Source organism: Neoarius graeffei, chromosome 11 (genome assembly GCF_027579695.1).
Source record: "Neoarius graeffei isolate fNeoGra1 chromosome 11, fNeoGra1.pri, whole genome shotgun sequence".
Lineage (NCBI taxonomy): Eukaryota > Metazoa > Chordata > Actinopteri > Siluriformes > Ariidae > Neoarius > Neoarius graeffei.
In genome coordinates this window covers 75,320,135-75,343,888 of record NC_083579.1, presented here as the reverse complement: position 1 = coordinate 75,343,888, position 23,754 = coordinate 75,320,135, and the positions used below count along the sequence as shown (strand labels likewise).

The window sequence follows — 23,754 nt, the reverse complement described above, 5'->3', positions numbered from 1 at the left end:
CTATGTGATTGGCTGGACCGTTTGAAGGATGACGTACAAGTTTGTGGTTGGTCTGGACAAATTACGGAAGTAGTTATCGCGGGATTAGGTTTCGTGGGATTTCATGTCATGTTCACGTCGCGCACATTGCGTTTTTGTTGAACACAACTTCAAAATAAAAGCAATGCACATTCAGTCCATGCATGAGGTAAAATTAGAAAATACGTTTATTTTGTAATTTCTAATTAACCTTACGCGGGCCGGTCAGAATGAACCAAAGGGCCGGATGCGGCCCGCGGGCCGTAAAATGCCCAGGTCTGACCTAGCTTAATCTTACATGTTTAATTTTTATTTATTATCAAAACTTGTAACATATGAACTGTATGAACATACAATGCTGGTAGGAGAATGTCAGTTCACCCAAAACCTGACCAGACAAAACAGTTCCATTCTCAAGAAGGAATGAAATAAGTTTAATCCCCATGCCGGGACACGCCCACAATTTGAACAAGACTTTTAAACAGTTTTATATTTGTAAACCACAAGAACAAACTGGTAACCTGATGAACCGTCCCAACTCTCCCCATCTGGCCATTTTGGAAAAAAAATCCTTAAATTTAATAAATAATACTATATACGGTAACTCTCGGCTACATACTTTTAATTCTGAACAAATCCCCAATTCACCAGCAGACATTACACCATCGAGTGGAGGTGAAGTAGAAAATACAAGTTTCGGGTGAGGAAAAATATCGAACTGGACAAACCTTACTGCAGTGTCCAGCTTCATGGCCCCAAAGGAAGTAGGTTACTCAAATGGGCAATGGTTAACTTCTGATGTCATCTAAAACCTGATTGATTGAAACTAATTAAGGAGAATACCAACTGTCCCAAGTCTCCCTGCTCTCCCATATGTATATACACAGTGCTCAGCGTAAATGAGTACACCCCGTTTGAAAAGTAACATTTTAAACAATATCTCAATAAACACAAACAATTTCCAAAATGTTGACAAGACAAAGTTTAATATAACATCTGTTTAACTTATAACGTGAAAGTAAGGTTAATAATATAACTTAGATTACACATTTTTCAGTTTTACTCAAATTAGGGTGGTGCAAAAATGAGTACACCCCACAACAAAAACTACTACATCTAGTACTTTGTATGGCCTCCATGATTTTTAATGACAGCACCGAGTCTTCTAGGCATGGAATGAACAAGTTGGCGACATTTTGCAACATCAATCTTTTTCCATTCTTCAACAACGACCTCTTTTAGTGACTGGATGCTGGATGGAGAGTGATGCTCAACTTGTCTCTTCAGAATTCCCCAAAGAAAATAATTTCTTTACACCACAAAGGTGAAGGCTACAAGAAGATCAGCAAAGCTTTACTTATCAGTCAGAATACTGTAGCAAAAGTGGTACAAAAATTTAAGAAAGATGGAACTGCAACCATCTCACAGAGACGTCCAGGTCGTCCACGGAAGTTAACACCTCGACAGGAGCGTCTTCTGATGAGAAGGGCTGAAGAAAATCGGCATGCAAGTTCACTGCAGTTATCTAAAGAAGTAGAAAGCCAAACTGGGGTGACTATTTCCCGTGACACAATACGGCGTACGCTGCAGAGGAATGGCATGCATGGATGCCGTCCACGAAAGAAGCCTCTCCTAAAGCCCAGGCACAAAAAAGCCTGCCTAGAGTTTGCCAGGGCCCATGCTGACAAAGATGAAGACTACTGGGACTCTATACTCTGGAGTGATGAGACCAAGATAAATGTTTTTGGAACTGATGGCTTCAAAACTGTATGGCGTCGCAAAGGTGAGGAATACAAAGAAAAATGCATGGTGCCTACAGTGAAACATGGTGGTGGCAGTGTCCTTATGTGGGGCTGCATGAGTGCTGCTGGTGTCGGGGAGCTGCATTTCATTGATGGCATCATGAATTCACAGACGTATTGCTTTATACTGAAAGAGAAGATGCTACCATCACTCCGTGCCCTTGGTCCTTGTGCACTTTTCCAACATGACTAAACACACATCTAAGGCCACTGTTGGATTTCTGAAGAAGAACAGGGTGAAAGTGATTCAGTGGCCAAGTACGTCTCCTGATCTGAACCCAATCGAACACCTATGGGGAATTCTGAAGAGACAAGTTGAGCATCACTCTCCATCCAGCATCCAGTCACTAAAAGAGGTCGTTGTTGAAGAATGGAAAAAGATTGATGTTGCAAAATGTCGCCAACTTGTTCATTCCATGCCTAGAAGACTCGGTGCTGTCATTAAAAATCATGGAGGCCATACAAAGTACTAGATGTAGTAGTTTTTGTTGTGGGGTGTACTCATTTTTTCACCACCCTAATCTGAGTAAAACTGAAAAATGTGTAATCCAAGTTATATTATTAACCTTACTTTCCCGTTATAAGTTAAACAGATGTTACAGTATATTAAACTTTGTCTTGTCAACATTTTGGAAATTGTTTGTGTTCATTGAGATATTGTTTAAAATGTTACTTTTCAAACGGGGTGTACTCATTTACGCTGAGCACTATAGAACAATATTTGAACCTATTACTTTTTAATAATCTAAAAATGGGGAGCTTTGGCAAATTCCTACAATATAAGAGGGATAAAACACTTCAGCACACTGATGTTAAAGGAAAATAATGAGAATAATATTTTTGAGGGTATCCCGGTTCAAGACGATAGACTATAAAACCAAAGTTCCCCTTTTTTCCTGCAGGTTGCCGGTGGATGATGCTATGGGTAGGCAGCTGGTCGCTGAAGTCACACACACTGGTAGGAAGAAGGAGGCGGCTGTACAGTGCTGTCTGGAGGCGTGCCGCATGCTGGAGGCTCGAGGTCTGCTGAGACAGGAGGCAGGTTAGTGGCAAGAAGCAGCAACCCTGAACTTCATCTCATCTCATTATCTCTAGCCGCTTTATCCTGTTCTACAGGGTCGCAGGCAAGCTGGAGCCTATCCCAGCTGACTACGGGCGAAAGGCGGGGTACACCCTGGACAAGTCGCCAGGTCATCACAGGGCTGACACATAGACACAGACAACCATTCACACTCACATTCACACCTACGCTCAATTTAGAGTCACCAGTTAACCTAACCTGCATGTCTTTGGACTGTGGGGGAAACCAGAGCACCCGGAGGAAACCCACGCGGACACGGGGAGAACATGCAAACTCCGCACAGAAAGGCCCTCGCCGGCCACGGGGCTCGAACCCAGGACCTTCTTGCTGTGAGGCAACAGCGCTAACCACTACACCACCGTGCCGCCAACCCTGAACTTATCACAGGAAATGTATTCGCATCGCAATGCACGTAGTGCTGTTTGGCTCGATCGTGTTCTATAGTACAAGAGTAATGATGGATAAGCTCATTATAAAACTGGTGTTTTATGCCGGAGTGCTCTTTGAGTCTGGTTCATCACCAGGGCCGGCTCTAGGTCTTTGGCTGCCCTAGGCAAGATTGAGTTTTGCGCCCCCCCCCACCCCCAAGGAAAAAAAAAAACTCTAATAACATCTAAATAACACTTTAATCTAATCACTCTATTCTATTACTATTAAACAATGTACGGTGCATGGACAATAAACAAGAAGTCATTTTTATCTTTTTCATTATTATTATTATTGTTATCATTATTAACATAAAGTGTCACAAAGTAAAATGACCACACAAATTCAATACATATCTCCATATAATGGGCAAAAACTCTTCCGCACCCTGTTCAAAGTGTAGTGCATGGACAATAAACAAGAAATTATTTTTAGTTTCTTTTTTGCTATTAAAAGTTAAGTCATCTCTGAAGAATTAACAAATTAAATGAATAAAAAATTCTACAATTCTAAGTTGTGCAAACTTAAGCACCCTGTTAGGACATCAGTGGGCTGTATTTTCAAACAAGAGTTTGGATTTCTTCATTTAAGCACTTGTAGTCTGGGCTACTTTTTGCAGTGGATAGCCATTCTCATTCCCCGAGGAACACCGCTCCCCCCGCCCCCTTATTTTTTATTTTTTGGGCTTTTTCACCTTTATTGGATAGGACAGTGTAGAGACAGGAAATGAGCGGGAGAGAGACGGGGAGGGATCGGGAAATGACCTTGGGTCGGAATCGAACCTGGGTCCCCGGATTTATGGTATGGCGCCCTATCCACCTGAGCCACGACGCCCCCACCCCCCTTATAACCTATCATTGTGCATTTTTAGTAGGCATAAGGAAATCACCAACCACTACTGCGTAGGCTACACTTGTTTTTCAACCTTTTTGAGCCAGGGCGCACTTTTTTCAATGAAAAAATCTCAAGGCACATCACCAATAGAAAATGTTGACTGAAACTAAAACGCTGTTGCCAATATTTACAATATATAGTCATTCTATAATTTTCCACGGTACACTTGGTGATCTCTCACGGCACACTAGTGTTCTAGAGTTCGGCAGCACTCTAGTACCGTGATGTACCGATACATCTAGTACCGATACATCTAGTGGTGTACAGTGTTGAAAACACTGTACACCACTGATGCACTTGGTAACATCTCCATTCAATTGAGGTTTTTCACCCACGTGACCAAGTCATGTGATGCTGCCATTTTGGACGTCACGGCTCGAATCAGTTTGAATGCGAGGAAGGCGACAAACGAAAAACATAAAAGAAAAAGGAGCGAGATGCAGAAAACACCTTCACTATCCAGCGACGTAGGGCATTTACAGGGCGAGCAGAGGGAGAGGGATTTGCAAAAATTGAGGTTAGCAGGCCTAGAGAACGACGTTTACCTGCTTCCACCAGGATTGTTCACTGACGTACGGAAGTACACGAAGCCCTCGTCTTTACCTGACTTCGGCCCACATGATCTGTATACCTATGTCGTTAAAAACCCATCGCCATACACAGGTATTGATCTGAAAGCGTATAAGAGTTTGGATGCCTACAAATATTTTGTGTCAGGCTGGGTAACATGCCTACATCAGCGGGTCGTCCCTGGAGCCGGTGGTCGCCATCTTATTACAGCTAAGGTTTGTTCACATTTTCATTTACTTTCGGTCCTCAGGATAAACAAAATGTTATTAAATGTTATTGAAATAACTTCTTAGTCTGTTGAGACATGGCCCGTTATAAATTTGCTGTTACCAGGCAATGACCAAGAACTGTATTATTAGGGTCGGTGTCTGTGTTGTAGCAGTGTACTAGCAGCTAGCTGTTAGCACTAGCTAATGTCAACAACATCATAGCTGGTATGTTACTGTAGCAATGTTTACGTTCAGTCATTTGGATGACTGTTAAAACCTTTCAGTCTCAAGTTTTTCCTTTACTGTATTTACTAGTTTACTGTAATTATGATCCGGCAGCTATTTACACCGGATCCAGTGTAAATAGCTGCCGGAGCGCGCTCCGGCTTGCTCCCCCTCAAATTAAGCAGCGCGCTCCGGCTTGCTCCCCCTCAAATTAAGCAGCTTGCTCCCGGAGTGCTCCGGGAGCAAGCCGGAGCGCGCTGCTTAATTTGAGGGGGAGCAAGCCGGAGCGTGCTCCGGAACCTCGGCCGGAGCACTCCGGGAGCAAGCCGGAGCGCGCTGCTTAATTTAAGGGGGAGCAAGCCGGAGCGCGCTCCGGCAGCTATTTACACTGGATCCGGTGTAAATAGCTGCCGGATCATAATTACAGTAAACTAGTAAATCCAGTAAAGGAAAAACTTGAGACTGAAAGGTTTTAACAGTCATCCAAATGACTGAACGTAAACATTGCTACAGTAACATACCAGCTACTATGTTGTTGACATTAGCTAGCTTGACCTTCAAAATGGTGGACACCGGGGCGTCACGTGACCCTGTGACGTCAGGTGAAAAACCTCAATAACTCCATCCCTCCTTTTTGGTGGGGTTTTGGTCGCCCTTGGCGCCCCTGGGCACACTTTGCGCTCTAGGCAATTGCCTAGGTCGTCTATAGCAATCGCCGGCTATGTTCATCACAATCTTTCATCTCGGGGAGTTGTTCCTTGCCACTTCGCTCATCTAGGATCAGAATCTCCATCTGGATTTCTTTAAAGCTGCTTTGTGATGATGGATTTTGTTAGCTTATCTGTCCATAAGGCCGATGAGCTGTTGCCATGGCGTGGCATCCGTCGTCCACAATTCAGTTAAATCATATCTCATGTTGTAAACAATTTGTTCACAACTTTGTTTATTTTCAGTTAAAGCTAGACGACCTTTCGATTTCATAAAATCGGTGAACTTTAGTTCCGTCTGAAATGTGGTCGTTGTGATGTTTATTTCTGTAATATCTTAAAATATCAGGCCATTCTGTGGCTGGGAAGTTATTTAATTTGAGGGGATTAAAGCAAATAACGTGCATGAAATCGCTCGCTTCGCGCAGTCAAGCAGACAGAGGAAGTCCGTGTGTGTGCGCATGCGCAGGTTTACCTTTGAGCGTGCACTGACAGTTCCATCATTCTGTCGCTAAACGAACAGCTGATCACACCGAGGTGCTCGCTGAGCGCCGATATTTATTAGTTTGGTCCTGCGTTTGCTTTCCTTCGTATATAACATAACGTCTTTTCTTCTCGCTTTCTTTCCGTTACTGTAGTCGGTCTTTCACGTTTCATTGTCACACTCAAAGTCCTTCCCATGCCATGTGGCGCGTAGGGCGGCGCCGATCTCCGTTTCCATAGCTAGGGTTGCAGTGGGGGGCGGGTCCTCTGGTAACCGCATGAGTTTGACTCCCCACTCGCATCTGTATCGCAGCGTGCCTTGCCAGACGGCAGTAGGTACCATTTTTATGATGGTCTTTGGTACGACCCGACCGTGAGTAGAACTCGTGATCTCCCGATCGAGAGGCGGACACACTAGAGTCTCACACTCACATCCTCAATTTTTCTCTCCTGTTTCAAATTAGTATCCCACAATGCCTTGCGCGAACGGGGAAAGCCCACCACGTGATGCATGATGATGTATCTTGTATTGGGTCATGGTGAAGCAGGAAAAAATAGCGGAGAATTTCGGGCCACGTGGAGATAAATTCATTAATTGTTCTGTTTTTAAAAAAACTAATAAAATTGAAAGTCTGTGTTTCGAATTCAGTAGCTTTCGGCCACTAAACAAAAATAACTGGATGTCAGGGAAAATTCTTTCTATGGCCTACACTTGAAAAATCTGAAAGGCAGTCCAGCTTTAAATCGTGTCTCCTCCCTCCCTCAGTTCTCAGTGGATTTCAGTTCTGATTGTTCCGTTTGAAAGAGCTCGACCTGTACAGCACTTGGTCGTTGTCTTGTCAAATTTTGCTAATGAGCTGCTCATTAGGTCGAGTTTTGAGACTTCTCATTCGAGTTGTATCTCCTCTCGCAGTTCTCACCCGATTTCAGTTCTGATCGATGGTTTGGGTCGAGCTTCCCTCAGGGAACAAAACTTAGTTGTTTGTTTGTTGATTTTCTTGTTGTAAACAATTTTATTTTCAGTTAAATCGTGACTCCTCCCTCCTTCAGTTCTCAGTGGATTTCAGTTCTGATTGTTTTATTTGAAAGAACTCGACCTTCTGCACAACACCTGGTCATTATTGTCAATTTTTTGCTAATGAATTAGTAATTAGCTCAACTTAACACATTTCCTTCTGACTAGAATTTGTATCTCCTCTCTCATTTATCATGCGAATTCAGTTCTGATGGATGTTTTGGGTCGATCTTCGCTTCAGGAACAAAATTTAGTCCTTTGTTGATTTTCCTCTTGTAAATAATTTGTCGTGGAGGCTGGTCCTCTCTTCTACCATCACATTTCAGTTCTGTTTGATGTTTTGGTCGTCATGGTGGTTTTGATGGAAGGTCAAATGAGTGACTACGTCCTTGACATTCTGGTTTAAAGCTCTATACATACAGTAGAATAGAATGGAATAGAATAGAATTGACCTCCTGGACTAGTCACGGAAATAGATGAGTGCCAGGTGATATATTTTCACTAAACCTTGTTTTTTTTTCTTTTCCCTCCAATCTCCTCCAAAGAGCTACAACCCCGATTCCCAAAAAGTTGGGACAAAGTACAAATTGTAAATAAAAATGGAATGCAATAATTTACAAATCTCAAACACTGATATTGTATTCACAATAGAACATAGACAACATATCAAATGTCGAAAGTGAGACATTTTGAAATTTCATGCCAAATATTGGCTCATTTGAAATTTCATGACAGCAACACGTCTCAAAAAAGTTGGGACAGGGGCAATAAGAGGCTGGAAAAGTTAAAGGTACAAAAAAGGAACAGCTGGAGGACCAAATTGCAACTCATTAGGCCAATTGGCAATAGGTCATTAACATGACTGGGTATAAAAAGAGCATCTTGGAGTGGCAGCGGCTCTCAGAAGTAAAGATGGGAAGAGGATCACCAATCCCCCTAATTCTGCGCTGACAAATAGTGGAGCAATATCAGAAAGGAGTTCGACAGTGTAAAATTGCAAAGAGTTTGAACATATCATCATCTACAGTGCATAATATCATCAAAAGATTCAGAGAATCTGGAAGAATCTCTGTGCGTAAGGGTCAAGGCCGGAAAACCATACCGGGTGCCCGTGATCTTCGGGCCCTTAGACGGCACTGCATCACATACAGGCATGCTTCTGTATTGGAAATCACAAAATGGGCTCAGGAATATTTCCAGAGAACATTATCTGTGAACACAATTCACCGTGCCATCCGCCGTTGCCAGCTAAAACTCTATAGTTCAAAGAAGAAGCCGTATCTAAACATGATCCAGAAGCGCAGACGTCTTCTCTGGGCCAAGGCTCATTTAAAATGGACTGTGGCAAAGTGGAAAACTGTTCTGTGGTCAGACGAATCAAAATTTGAAGTTCTTTATGGAAATCAGGGACGCCGTGTCATTCGGACTAAAGAGCAGAAGGACGACCCGAGTTGTTATCAGCGCTCAGTTCAGAAGCCTGCATCTCTGATGGTATGGAGTTGCATTAGTGCATGTGGCATGGGCAGCTTACACATCTGGAAAGACACCATCAATGCTGAAAGGTATATCCAGGTTCTAGAGCAACATATGCTCCCATCCAGACGACGTCTCTTTCAGGGAAGACCTTGCATTTTCCAACATGACAATGCCAAACCACATACTGCATCAATTACAGCATCATGGCTGCGTAGAAGAAGGGTCCGGGTACTGAACTGGCCAGCCTGCAGTCCAGATCTTTCACCCATAGAAAACATTTGGCGCATCATAAAACAGAAGATACGACAAAAAAGACCTAAGACAGTTGAGCAACTAGAATCCTACATTAGACAAGAATGGGTTAACATTCCTATCCCTAAACTTGAGCAACTTGTCTCCTCAGTCCCCAGACGTTTACAGACTGTTGTAAAGAGAAAAGGGGATGTCTCACAGTGGGAAACATGGCCTTGTCCCAACTTTTTTGAGATGTGTTGTTGTCATGAAATTTAAAATCACCTAATTTTTCTCTTTAAATGATACATTTTCTCAGTTTAAACATTTGATATGTCATCTATGTTCTATTCTGAATAAAATATGGAATTTTGAAACTTCCACATCATTGCATTCCGTTTTTATTTACAATTTGTACTTTGTCCCAACTTTTGTGGAATCGGGGTTGTACGTTCAAAATCATCACTCTGTAGTTTCTGAGCATGTGATACTTGATTGTAAACCATCAGTAATTTAGACGAGTATTTGATCATCACTGGTACACTGAGTACACACACAGCCAAGCATGTTGGAAAAGTCCGTGATTGAATGAGATTGTTGCTGCTGTCTCTTTCCTCCAGTCTCCCGCAAGCGTAAAAAGAAAAACTGGGAGGAAGACGATTATTACGACAGCGATGACGACTCCTTCCTGGACCGGACGGGTACTGTTGAGAGGAAAAGGAAAGAACGCATGAAGAAAGCTGGAAAGATCCAGGAGAGACCTGAGACATATGAGACTCTGGTAAGTAATCTGTATTTCATTCCCTGCTCACGCTGCAGTGCTCTCGGTGTAGCGCAAATGGTTCTGTTTTTAACTCTGACAATTATTGTAGTTCGTTCGTAAATAAGACTTGTTTTTGTCTTCATTTAAATTTTTTTTTAAGGTTGCTAAGCTTGCTGAAGTAGAGAAAGAACTAGCTAAAACTGAGAGCACACTCAGTTCTTCTGAGAAAGGTGAGACGAGAACGGATTATGATGCCTTTCTTTCTTTCTTTCTTTCTTTCTTTCTTTCTTTCTTTCTTTCTTTCTTTCTTTCTTTCTTTCACTCGCTTGTACCGTATATATACACAACTCCTGCTTGTATATTGTATGTCGTGCATGCCTATGCAGTTTTATATGGTTTGCGTATTTAAATATGTCTTAGGGGACTCCAGCTCAGCTACAGAGGACCCTCTGGATGCGTTTATGAGCTGTGTGCGCAGTCAGGCTGCTGTAGATGTGGTGCAGAGGAAGAAGCTGCATCTGCACGTAGCTGAGCTGAAGAAGGAAGTGCAGCGACTGCGGAAACTCATCGACTTAACCAGACCCACTCAGCTGCCCTCGCTGCAGAGCCGGTGAGATCTCCAGATGGAATTTATTACCGTTAGAAAGAGGAAACGAACGTGCGAATGCACGTTCGTGTGAACGAACACAAGGTGTGTTCGTGCCTGGGATAGACTCCCACTGCACCGCAGCTCTGACCAGGATAAAGCACTGACTGAAGACGAATTAATGAAAGGCAAAGATATTTAACAGTTATTCCACAAAATCGAGTCGTACAACCCCGATTCCAAAAAAGTTGGGACAAAGTACAAATTGTAAATAAAAACTGAATGCAATGATGTGGAAGTTTCAAAATTCCATATTTTATTCAGAATAGAACATAGATGACATATCAAATGTTTAAACTGAGAAAATGTATCATTTAAAGAGAAAAATTAGGTGATTTTAAATTTCATGACAACAACACATCTCAAAAAAGTTGGGACAAGGCCATGTTTCCCACTGTGAGACATCCCCTTTTCTCTTTACAACAGTCTGTAAACGTCTGGGGACTGAGGAGACAAGTTGCTCAAGTTTAGGGATAGGAATGTTAACCCATTCTTGTCTAATGTAGGATTCTAGTTGCTCAACTGTCTTAGGTCTTTTTTGTCGTATCTTCCGTTTTATGATGCGCCAAATGTTTTCTATGGGTGAAAGATCTGGACTGCAGGCTGGCCAGTTCAGTACCCGGACCCTTCTTCTACGCAGCCATGATGCTGTAATTTTTGCAGTATGTGGTTTGGCATTGGCATGTTGGAAAATGCAAGGTCTTCCCTGAAAGAGACGTCGTCTGGATGGGAGCATACGTTGCTCTAGAACCTGGATATACCTTTCAGCATTGATGGTGTCTTTCCAGATGTGTAAGCTGCCCATGCCACACGCACTAATGCAACCCCATACCATTAGAGATGCAGGCTTCTGAACTGAGCGCCGATAACAACTCGGGTCGTCCTTCTCCTCTTTAGTCCGAATGACACGGCGTCCCTGATTTCCATAAAGAACTTCACATTTTGATTCGTCTGACCACAGAACAGTTTTCCACTTTGCCACAGTCCATTTTAAATGAGCCTTGGCCCAGAGAAGACGTCTGCGCTTCTGGATCATGTTTAGATACGGCTTCTTCTTTGAACTATAGAGTTTTAGCTGGCAACGGCGGATGGCACGGTGAATTGTGTTCACAGATAATGTTCTCTGGAAATATTCCTGAGCCCATTTTGTGATTTCCAATACAGAAGCATGCCTGTATGTGATGCAGTGCCGTCTAAGGGCCCGAAGATCACGGGCACCCAGTATGGTTTTCCGGCCTTGACCCTTACGCACAGAGATTCTTCCAGATTCTCTGAATCTTTTGATGATATTATGCACTGTAGATGATGATATGTTCAAACTCTTTGCAATTTTACACTGTCGAACTCCTTTCTGATATTGCTCCACTATTTGTCGGTGCAGAATTAGGGGGATTGGTGATCCTCTTCCCATCTTTACTTCTGAGAGCCGCTGCCACTCCAAGATGCTCTTTTTATACCCAGTCATGTTAATGACCTATTGCCAGTTGACCTAATGAGTTGCAATTTGGCCCTCCAGCTGTTCCTTTTTTGTACCTTTAACTTTTCCAGCCTCTTATTGCCCCTGTCCCAACTTTTTTGAGATGTGTTGCTGTCATGAAATTTCAAATGAGCCAATATTTGGCATGAAATTTCAAAATGTCTCACTTTCGACATTTGATATGTTGTCTATGTTCTATTGTGAATACAATATCAGTGTTTGAGATTTGTAAATTATTGCATTCCGTTTTTATTTACAATTTGTACTTTGTCCCAACTTTTTTGGAATCGGGGTTGTACATGAGCTGATTGCGGATGAGGTGCGTAGCACCGAGTTGTCTATAAGCCGTGTACGACGAGATTGAGTGGAATAACTGTTTCATTCTATCCACATTGACTGGATTTTGAAAACGGAGCATTTTTTTTTTGATAAATAAAAACTTTATACAAAACATCCAACAAAATGATTTTCTTCTTCAGCGGACTTCTTAAAAACCTATCGATGGCGGCACAAATTGACTTTAGTGTTGCTGTTTATTTGTAGAAAGTGCCGTCTCGCTGTCGTGCCGAGGTATAGAATAACTGTAGACATTTATTTAATTCTTCCTTGGACATTTCAGTTCTGTAATTTTCAAACTTCTTTGAGCTTTTGAACCAGTCTAAAAAAAAATTCAAATTTTAATGCTTCAAGATGAAGAATGTAAACAAACCGGCGTAATGACAGGAGCAATTTGTGGAAAAATGCGATAATAATAATAATTCTTGAAAAATAAAAAAAAAATACACTCTTACCATCAAGTACTTTTTATTCCATATTTTGTTGCTTTTTTTGGTATTTTTTCGGATTTTGTTTTCAAGTTTTTATTTCGTCCTCCGTTGGTTCAGCAAGACGCGCCGCCATTTTGTTTTTCTCTACTCACGGTATATGAGCTGATATCCTAGTAGTGCATTAGCCAGTCAGAGCGCGCGATTGCTCATATCCAGTGAATGTGGATAGAATATCAGAGACTGATATACACTCACTGGCCACTTTATTAGGAGCTCATGCAGTTCTCTAATCAGCCTTGACAGCAGCACGATGCATCAAATCATGCAGATACAAATCAGTTGATGTTCACAATGTTCAAACATCAGAATGGGAAAAATTGCGATCTCGGAGTGTGACTTTCTTTCACTGTGCCATCATGGGTGTTGGTTTGAGCCAGATGAGTCTGAGGTTTGAGTATTTCAGAAACTGCTGATCTCCTGGGGTTTTCACACACAACAGAAACGCTAGAGTTTACACAGAATGGTGCGGAAAACAAAAAACACAGAGTGAGTGAGAGACAGACAGACAGTTCTGTGGGTGGAAACAAACGCCTTGTTGATAAGAGAGGGTCAGAGGAAAATGGACAGATTGGTTCAAGCTTTTTTGCCAGGAAGGATATAGTAACTCATAGCGACTCTTTATAACCGTGGTGAGCAGAAAAGCATCTCAGCATGCAACAGCAGAAGAAGAACACATTGGGTTCCACTTCTGCAGCCAAGAACAGGGATCTTAGAATCAATAACAAATTCCTATTAAAGTGGCCGGTGAGTGTAACTGTGTGTTCCTGTGTCGTCTCTCTCAGGCCTGGCAATCAATCATCTGAGCCTGACAAGCCCAAGAAGCTCAGTCTGCCTTTGTTTGGTGCTATGAAAGGTGGCAGCAAGTTTAAACTGAAGACAGGGACCATAGGGGTGAGGCCTTGTTTGTTTGTTTGTTTGTTTGTTTGTTTGTTTGTTTGTTTGTTTGTTTGTTTGTCCTCTCTTCATTAATATCATCAGGAATCATCATGAATTCGCTGTTCACTCCCCTGTCTGTCAAACATTCCTCCTTCTGAGCTTTGGTAAGTGTTTAACTGAAAATCTTCTCCTGCACGCAAACAGAAGTTGCCTCCAAAAAGGCCCAGTCTGCCTCCTGAGCTCTTCAACATGAAAGAACTACCGCCTGGAGGAGAGGAAGAAGAAGAGGAAGAGGATGAGCAAGAGGAAGGAGGAGGAAAACCATATGAAATGGACAAAGAGTGTAAAGATGCTGTTTCAGAGGTTGATATGGAGACGGAACACACCGAAGGAACCAGTTCACAGAGCCCTAAAGGTCAGTGTGCAACTAAAACTAATGCACTTAATAAAGTTGATGATGGATTAATGAGTCCCATTGCATACTAGTATGTTATTTCTTATTAAGGAGATTTATTCACATATTTATATTTATTTTTTTCGCGGTGCGGTTTTCATCAAATCCTGCGCTCTGATTGGCTGGCGAGCGGGTCCGTATCCTACGTTACGGACCCCAGTTACGGACCTCTGGCCACTCGCTCATTCACAACAACAAAAAACATGGTAGCAATTTTTGTCAACATTTATCTTTTTTATAAGATTTATTTCTAAGATTTCTATCAAAAATCTTATAAATTTTCGCCAGCATTTCTCAGGAGAATAGCATTAATTTTACATCATGGATAGCGATAACGACAGTCTTCAGAGCGAAAGCGAGTTTTACTACCCTGAGGAAGAAGAAATAAAAGAAACATTTCAGGAGAAAGCTAAAAACCTGTAACTTGCTAACGCCGAGCAAAAACATGGCTGAATCCTGAATGACTCAGTTTTGTATAAATAGGGGACTACATAGGCGGCAGAAAGTAGTTTTTTTCCTGCCATGGAAGTGCACTTGTATACCGAGGAAGAAGCCATTTGCATTACAGCCGTGAATGAGGATTCAAAATGGCTCGGCTCGGCTCAGTTTTCCCTTTCGGGCACTCTCGTTTTCTGTTAGAATTTGGTAAAGAAAGAAATTAATATATTATTTACCAGCTTAAGGTCAGTCCGTATGGTGAAATACCGTGACCTCGGCCTTGAATACTGACCTCGGCCCAGTGGGCCTCGCTCAGTACTTTCAAGACCTCGGTCACGGTATTTCACGATACGGACCTCCCAGCTGGTAAATAGCATATGTTTTTCTTCCCAGCACACCGCAATAAATAAATTACAAAGTGCACAGCAAAAACACTGGCATTCGTTAAACCAGGCCACTTAAAGCTAGACGGCCTTTCGATTTCATAAAATCGGTGAAATTTAGTTCCCTCTGAAATGTGGTCATTGTGATATATATATATATATCAGGCCATTCTGTGGCTGGGAAGTTATTTAATTTGAGAGGATTAAAGCATGAAATCGCTCGCTTCGCGCAGGCAAGCAGACAGAGGAAGTCCGTGTGCGCATGCGCAGGTTTACCTTCTTCTTTTGGGTTTTATGGCAGCTGGCATCCACAGTGTTGCATTACTGCCATCTACAGGTTTACCTTTGACTGTGCGCTGACGGTTCCATCATTCTGTCGCTAAACGAACAGCTGATCACACCGAGGTGCTCGCTGAGCGCCCATATTTATTAGTTTGGTCCTGCGTTTCCTTTCCTTCGTATATAACATAACGTCTTTTCTTCTCGCTTTCTTTCCGTTACTGTAGTCGCTCTTTCACACTTCATTTGCACACTCGCGTCCTCCATTTTTCTCTCCTGTTTCAAATTTATATCCCACAATGTCTTGCATGAACAGGGAAAGCCCACCACGTGATGCATGACGTACTGTAGTATCTTGAATTGAGTCATGGTGAAGCAGGAAAAAATAGCGGAGAATTTAGGGCCACGTAGACTTTAAAAAAATTTTTTTTTAAAGTTTATCTTCAAGTAGTGAATGTATATTTCATGGGTGAGCGAAGTGAACGAGTGATAGTTTTCAACATGAGATGATCAACTTCATATGACACCACTGTGTCATGTTCTTTATATTATACGGACACATCTACAAAAAATACGCAAATTAGTCAAAAGAATTTTAATTTTCAGCCAGTTCATTATTCTGATAACGCACGTCTACTCCGTGCGAAAACACTAGGAGGGACATCATCGGAGTGAAATATCGGGAATTGTTATACATACAGGACACTTTTTCCATGGAATAAAAACGTGTTCTATTCCCTTCTAGTGGGTTTATTGATAGCATGCAGTATTATCATATCGCTTATCCTCCATGTATTACGCCGCTCTCCGCAATGGAGAATGAGCGTGCAATATTGTTCTAATATTGCACATTGTCAAGACAACACGATATCACACATCAGACCTCACGCAAAGAGCCAATGAGACAACTTTTCTGCTGCGTATCGTATGCGCATAATCATTTCCTTGTCTGCTGGGAAAGAGAGAAGACGAGGCTAATCCAGTGTCAGGTTTAAGCACTAAATAAATAAACTGAAGACGTGCTGAACGCCCGAAAGGATACCAAAACTTCATTATATATTCTTCATGCATATTGACAAGAGAAAAACAGATCAACAGACATCGAAAAACTGGAAAACAGACACGTCGGAGATGTAAAACTTTCGTGCTAGCAAGTGACTGTGACATATCTGTGAAGATACTCAGTCGTCCAGGTACATAGTAATCTGTGGTTGGTAGAAGAGAGCAACTGGACTTGCTTGAAAAGTCTTGAAGACGTTTCGCCTCTCGTCCGAAAGGCATCATCAGTTCTGTCTGTCTAATAGGGAGTATCAAGTATTTATCCTCTCATGGATCATAATAGAATCCAAATCAGAATGCTGATGGCTGCATTGAAGGTGGCTGATAGATGTCATAGACCCCCACCTCTGTTCAGTGATGGTCGTTCCAGGCTGACAAAATTGAACGATCCTCTCTGGCTAAGATGTCTGCCAGTTTTCTGGAAGTCCTCTCATACTCCCGCACTAGTCGAAGGGAACTCATCCCAAAGTGTGTAGAAACATATCTGTGAAGATACTCAGTCGTCCAGGTACATAGTAATCTGTGGTTGGTAGAAGAGAGCAACTGGACTTGCTTGAAAAGTCTTGAAGACGTTTCGCCTCTCGTCCGAAAGGCATCATCAGTTCTGTCTGTCTAATAGGGAGTATCAAGTATTTATCCTCTCATGGATCATAATAGAATCCAAATCAGAATGCTGATGGCTGCATTGAAGGTGGCTGATAGATGTCATAGACCCCCACCTCTGTTCAGTGATTTATTAGACAGACAGAACTGATGATGCCTTTCGGACGAGAGGCGAAACGTCTTCAAGACTTTTCAAGCAAGTCCAGTTGCTCTCTTCTACCAACCACAAGTGACTGTGACAGTTTGTGAACAAACATGGCCGCCAGGTTTGCTTCATTAAAAGCGGAAGATTTTGAGAGAATTTTGGCTGCCAAGTCGCTCCATTGTGTGTAGCTGTCGATGTTGAATTTAAAAGTAACTAAGTAAATTACACAGGGAAAATAATAATAATCAGCTTGACTGCGCTAGTACTGGTCTTCGTTAACATGATACCAGCTGGAAGGTAACTGGACTGCCGCACTAACAGCACCGAGTTGCAGGTAAGCCTTCGAGAATGCTGATATGAGGAGAGTGTGTATAAATAATAATAATAATAATAATGGCTTTGTCGTGGTCTATCAGATGTATTCCATTCAGCTACTCGTCTTCGACTCGTTCAGTATCATGCTAGCTGAATGGAATATATTTGATAGACCATGAAAAAGAGCCAGCCAATATTATTATTAATATTACCCATACAGGACACTTTTTCAATGGAATAAAAACTTGTTCTATTCCCTTCTAACGGGTTTCATTCATTTGGTTTGATAGCATGCAATATTGTTAGCATATCGCTTATCCTACATGTATTACGTCACTCTACCCAGTAGAGAATGAGCATTGAATATGTTTTATGATATTGCATGGTTGTCAAGACAACATGATGTCACACGTTGGAGACATAAAACTTCCACTCTAGCGAGTGACTGAGAATTTGTAAACAAACCTGGCCGCCAGGTTTGCTTCATTAGATACGGAAGATTTTGAGGGAATTTTGAAAGAGAAAGGCGCGTTGAACACCCAAAAGGAATGAATAATAATAATATGAGCTGGCTTTTTTTGTGGTATATCAGATATATTCCATTCAGCTACTCGCGATGTATTTCGTATGAAAAATGCAAGTTTTTCAACACGAGAAGATAAACTTCATATCTTCAAGCCAATATGTGATTTTTCTTTTTATTATATCGACATATTCACAAACAAAAAGTCCCCAAATTTATCAAAACAATTAACCAAATACTTTACAAATGACACAGAGAGGACTATGTCACGGTTTTGGTTCTCCATGTCCCGGATGTATTTCGTATGAAAAATATGAGTGGTTTAGCATAGTTAATTAGACATCCGGGCGAGTATAACATGGGACATGGCAAACGTTTTACCGAAGCCAGGTGGGCTAGTAAATAAATTTATACAGCACATCTCACTTTACCTCGCTCATTTGCACTATTCCACACTACCTCATCTTAACAGCTGCTAGTTTGTTTATTCTGCTTATTTCATGTTTCATGTTTACCTGCTATACCTCAAGTGCCCTTGACTGTTTGGTTATTTGAACCAATTTGTGTGTGTGTGTGTGTGTGTGTGTGTGTGTGTGTGTGTGTGTGTGTGTGTGTGTGTGTGTGTGTTTTTAGTCTATGTCTAGTTCCTATCTAGAGTGTTTATACTGTTTATATTGTCTGTTTCAGTGTTTAGTCTGTGTGTAGTTCTTATCTAGTGTTTACACTGTTTATATTGTCTGAGTGTTTAGTCTATGTCTTGTTCTTATCTAGTGTTTATACTGTTTATTGATACTGTTTATATTGTTTGTCTGAGTGTTGAGTCTATGTCTAGTTCCTGTCTAGAGTGTTTATATTGTTTGTCTTAGTGTTGAGTCTATGTCTAGTTCCTGTCTAGAGTGTTTATACTGTTTATATTGTTGTCTGAGTGTTGAGTCTATGTCTAGTTCCTGTCTAGAGTGTTTATACTGTTTTTATATTGTTGTCTGAGTGTTGAGTCTATGTCTAGTTCCTGTCTAGAGTGCTTATACTGCTTATATTGTTTGTCTGAGTGTTGAGTCTATGTCTAGTTCCTGTCTAGAGTGTTTATATTGTTTGTCTGAGTGTTGAGTCTATGTCTAGTTCCTGTCGAGTGTTTATACTGTTGTTGTCTGAGTGTTGAGTCTATGTCTAGTTCCTGTCGAGTGTTTATACTGTTTATATTGTTGTCTGAGTGTTGAGTCTATGTCTAGTTCCTGTCTAGAGTGTTTATACTGTTTTTATATTGTTGTCTGAGTGTTGAGTCTATGTCTAGTTCCTGTCTAGAGTGCTTATACTGCTTATATTGTTTGTCTGAGTGTTGAGTCTATGTCTAGTTCCTGTCTAGAGTGTTTATATTGTTTGTCTCAGTGTTGAGTCTATGTCTAGTTCCTGTCTAGAGTGTTTATACTGTTTATATTGTTGTCTGAGTGTTGAGTCTATGTCTAGTTCCTGTCTAGAGTGTTTATACTGTTTTTATATTGTTGTCTGAGTGTTGAGTCTATGTCTAGTTCCTGTCTAGAGTGCTTATACTGCTTATATTGTTTGTCTGAGTGTTGAGTCTATGTCTAGTTCCTGTCTAGAGTGTTTATATTGTTTGTCTGAGTGTTGAGTCTATGTCTAGTTCCTGTCGAGTGTTTATACTGTTGTTGTCTGAGTGTTGAGTCTATGTCTAGTTCCTGTCGAGTGTTTATACTGTTTATATTGTTTGTCTGAGTGTTGAGTCTATGTCTAGTTCCTGTCTAGAGTGCTTATACTGCTTATATTGTTTGTCTGAGTGTTGAGTCTATGTCTAGTTCCTGTCTAGTGTTTATATTGTTTGTCTCAGTGTTGAGTCTATGTCTAGTTCCTGTCTAGAGTGCTTATACTGCTTATATTGTTTGTCTGAGTGTTGAGTCTATGTCTAGTTCCTGTCTAGTGTTTATATTGTTTGTCTGAGTGTTGAGTCTATGTCTAGTTCCTGTCTAGAGTGCTTATACTGCTTATATTGTTTGTCTGAGTGTTGAGTCTATGTCTAGTTCCTGTCTAGAGTGTTTATATTGTTTGTCTCAGTGTTGAGTCTATGTCTAGTTCCTGTCTAGAGTGTTTATACTGTTTATATTGTTGTCTGAGTGTTGAGTCTATGTCTAGTTCCTGTCTAGAGTGTTTATACTGTTTTTATATTGTTGTCTGAGTGTTGAGTCTATGTCTAGTTCCTGTCTAGAGTGCTTATACTGCTTATATTGTTTGTCTGAGTGTTGAGTCTATGTCTAGTTCCTGTCTAGAGTGTTTATATTGTTTGTCTGAGTGTTGAGTCTATGTCTAGTTCCTGTCGAGTGTTTATACTGTTTATATTGTTGTCTGAGTGTTGAGTCTATGTCTAGTTCCTGTCTAGAGTGTTTATACTGTTTTTATATTGTTGTCTGAGTGTTGAGTCTATGTCTAGTTCCTGTCTAGAGTGCTTATACTGCTTATATTGTTTGTCTGAGTGTTGAGTCTATGTCTAGTTCCTGTCTAGAGTGTTTATATTGTTTGTCTCAGTGTTGAGTCTATGTCTAGTTCCTGTCTAGAGTGTTTATACTGTTTATATTGTTGTCTGAGTGTTGAGTCTATGTCTAGTTCCTGTCTAGAGTGTTTATACTGTTTTTATATTGTTGTCTGAGTGTTGAGTCTATGTCTAGTTCCTGTCTAGAGTGCTTATACTGCTTATATTGTTTGTCTGAGTGTTGAGTCTATGTCTAGTTCCTGTCTAGAGTGTTTATATTGTTTGTCTGAGTGTTGAGTCTATGTCTAGTTCCTGTCGAGTGTTTATACTGTTGTTGTCTGAGTGTTGAGTCTATGTCTAGTTCCTGTCGAGTGTTTATACTGTTTATATTGTTTGTCTGAGTGTTGAGTCTATGTCTAGTTCCTGTCTAGAGTGCTTATACTGCTTATATTGTTTGTCTGAGTGTTGAGTCTATGTCTAGTTCCTGTCTAGTGTTTATATTGTTTGTCTCAGTGTTGAGTCTATGTCTAGTTCCTGTCTAGAGTGCTTATACTGCTTATATTGTTTGTCTGAGTGTTGAGTCTATGTCTAGTTCCTGTCTAGTGTTTATATTGTTTGTCTGTTTGTCTGAGTGTTGAGTCTATGTCTAGTTCCTGTCTAGAGTGTTTATATTGTTTGTCTCAGTGTTGAGTCTATGTCTAGTTCCTGTCTAGAGTGTTTATACTGTTTATATTGTTGTCTGAGTGTTGAGTCTATGTCTAGTTCCTGTCTAGAGTGTTTATACTGTTTTTATATTGTTGTCTGAGTGTTGAGTCTATGTCTAGTTCCTGTCTAGAGTGCTTATACTGCTTATATTGTTTGTCTGAGTGTTGAGTCTATGTCTAGTTCCTGTCTAGAGTGTTTATATTGTTTGTCTGAGTGTTGAGTCTATGTCTAGTTCCTGTCGAGTGTTTATACTGTTGTTGTCTGAGTGTTGAGTCTATGTCTAGTTCCTGTCGAGTGTTTATACTGTTTATATTGTTTGTCTGAGTGTTGAGTCTATGTCTAGTTCCTGTCTAGAGTGCTTATACTGCTTATATTGTTTGTCTGAGTGTTGAGTCTATGTCTAGTTCCTGTCTAGTGTTTATATTGTTTGTCTCAGTGTTGAGTCTATGTCTAGTTCCTGTCTAGAGTGTTTATACTGTTTATATTGTTGTCTGAGTGTTGAGTCTATGTCTAGTTCCTGTCTAGAGTGTTTATACTGTTTTTATATTGTTGTCTGAGTGTTGAGTCTATGTCTAGTTCCTGTCTAGAGTGTTTATATTGTTTGTCTGAGTGTTGAGTCTATGTCTAGTTCCTGTCGAGTGTTTATACTGTTTATATTGTTGTCTGAGTGTTGAGTCTATGTCTAGTTCCTGTCTAGAGTGTTTATACTGTTTTTATATTGTTGTCTGAGTGTTGAGTCTATGTCTAGTTCCTGTCTAGAGTGCTTATACTGCTTATATTGTTTGTCTGAGTGTTGAGTCTATGTCTAGTTCCTGTCTAGAGTGTTTATATTGTTTGTCTCAGTGTTGAGTCTATGTCTAGTTCCTGTCTAGAGTGTTTATACTGTTTATATTGTTGTCTGAGTGTTGAGTCTATGTCTAGTTCCTGTCTAGAGTGTTTATACTGTTTTTATATTGTTGTCTGAGTGTTGAGTCTATGTCTAGTTCCTGTCTAGAGTGCTTATACTGCTTATATTGTTTGTCTGAGTGTTGAGTCTATGTCTAGTTCCTGTCTAGAGTGTTTATATTGTTTGTCTGAGTGTTGAGTCTATGTCTAGTTCCTGTCGAGTGTTTATACTGTTGTTGTCTGAGTGTTGAGTCTATGTCTAGTTCCTGTCGAGTGTTTATACTGTTTATATTGTTTGTCTGAGTGTTGAGTCTATGTCTAGTTCCTGTCTAGAGTGCTTATACTGCTTATATTGTTTGTCTGAGTGTTGAGTCTATGTCTAGTTCCTGTCTAGTGTTTATATTGTTTGTCTCAGTGTTGAGTCTATGTCTAGTTCCTGTCTAGAGTGCTTATACTGCTTATATTGTTTGTCTGAGTGTTGAGTCTATGTCTAGTTCCTGTCTAGTGTTTATATTGTTTGTCTGAGTGTTGAGTCTATGTCTAGTTCCTGTCTAGAGTGCTTATACTGCTTATATTGTTTGTCTGAGTGTTGAGTCTATGTCTAGTTCCTGTCTAGAGTGTTTATATTGTTTGTCTCAGTGTTGAGTCTATGTCTAGTTCCTGTCTAGAGTGTTTATACTGTTTATATTGTTGTCTGAGTGTTGAGTCTATGTCTAGTTCCTGTCTAGAGTGTTTATACTGTTTTTATATTGTTGTCTGAGTGTTGAGTCTATGTCTAGTTCCTGTCTAGAGTGCTTATACTGCTTATATTGTTTGTCTGAGTGTTGAGTCTATGTCTAGTTCCTGTCTAGAGTGTTTATATTGTTTGTCTGAGTGTTGAGTCTATGTCTAGTTCCTGTCGAGTGTTTATACTGTTGTTGTCTGAGTGTTGAGTCTATGTCTAGTTCCTGTCGAGTGTTTATACTGTTTATATTGTTTGTCTGAGTGTTGAGTCTATGTCTAGTTCCTGTCTAGAGTGCTTATACTGCTTATATTGTTTGTCTGAGTGTTGAGTCTATGTCTAGTTCCTGTCTAGTGTTTATATTGTTTGTCTCAGTGTTGAGTCTATGTCTAGTTCCTGTCTAGAGTGTTTATACTGTTTATATTGTTGTCTGAGTGTTGAGTCTATGTCTAGTTCCTGTCTAGAGTGTTTATACTGTTTTTATATTGTTGTCTGAGTGTTGAGTCTATGTCTAGTTCCTGTCTAGAGTGTTTATATTGTTTGTCTGAGTGTTGAGTCTATGTCTAGTTCCTGTCGAGTGTTTATACTGTTTATATTGTTGTCTGAGTGTTGAGTCTATGTCTAGTTCCTGTCTAGTGTTTATACTGTTTATATTGTTGTCTGAGTGTTGAGTCTATGTCTAGTTCCTGTCTAGAGTGTTTATACTGTTTATATTGTTGTCTGAGTGTTGAGTCTATGTCTAGTTCCTGTCTAGAGTGTTTATACTGTTTATATTGTTGTCTGAGTGTTGAGTCTATGTCTAGTTCCTGTCTAGAGTGTTTATATTGTTTGTCTGAGTGTTGAGTCTATGTCTAGTTCCTGTCTAGTGTTTATACTGTTTATATTGTTGTCTGAGTGTTGAGTCTATGTCTAGTTCCTGTCTAGTGTTTATACTGTTTATATTGTTGTCTGAGTGTTGAGTCTATGTCTAGTTCCTGTCTAGAGTGTTTATACTGTTTATATTGTTGTCTGAGTGTTGAGTCTATGTCTAGTTCCTGTC

At 40.6% G+C, this 23,754-nt stretch overlaps 1 protein-coding gene across 2 annotated transcripts in view; it reads left to right on the top strand.

The window, feature by feature from the left end:
* slc4a1ap (solute carrier family 4 member 1 adaptor protein) overlaps window positions 1-23,754 on the top strand; it is a 64,111-nt gene that overhangs the window by 16,992 nt on the left and 23,365 nt on the right. For both annotated transcript variants that reach the window (XM_060934729.1, XM_060934728.1), the window contains exons 5-10: window positions 2,723-2,862; window positions 9,758-9,918; window positions 10,061-10,130; window positions 10,321-10,510; window positions 13,633-13,741; window positions 13,931-14,141. In XM_060934729.1, coding sequence (XP_060790712.1) covers window positions 2,723-2,862; window positions 9,758-9,918; window positions 10,061-10,130; window positions 10,321-10,510; window positions 13,633-13,741; window positions 13,931-14,141 — 881 coding nt within the window. The remainder of the gene's footprint in view (window positions 1-2,722; window positions 2,863-9,757; window positions 9,919-10,060; window positions 10,131-10,320; window positions 10,511-13,632; window positions 13,742-13,930; window positions 14,142-23,754) is intronic.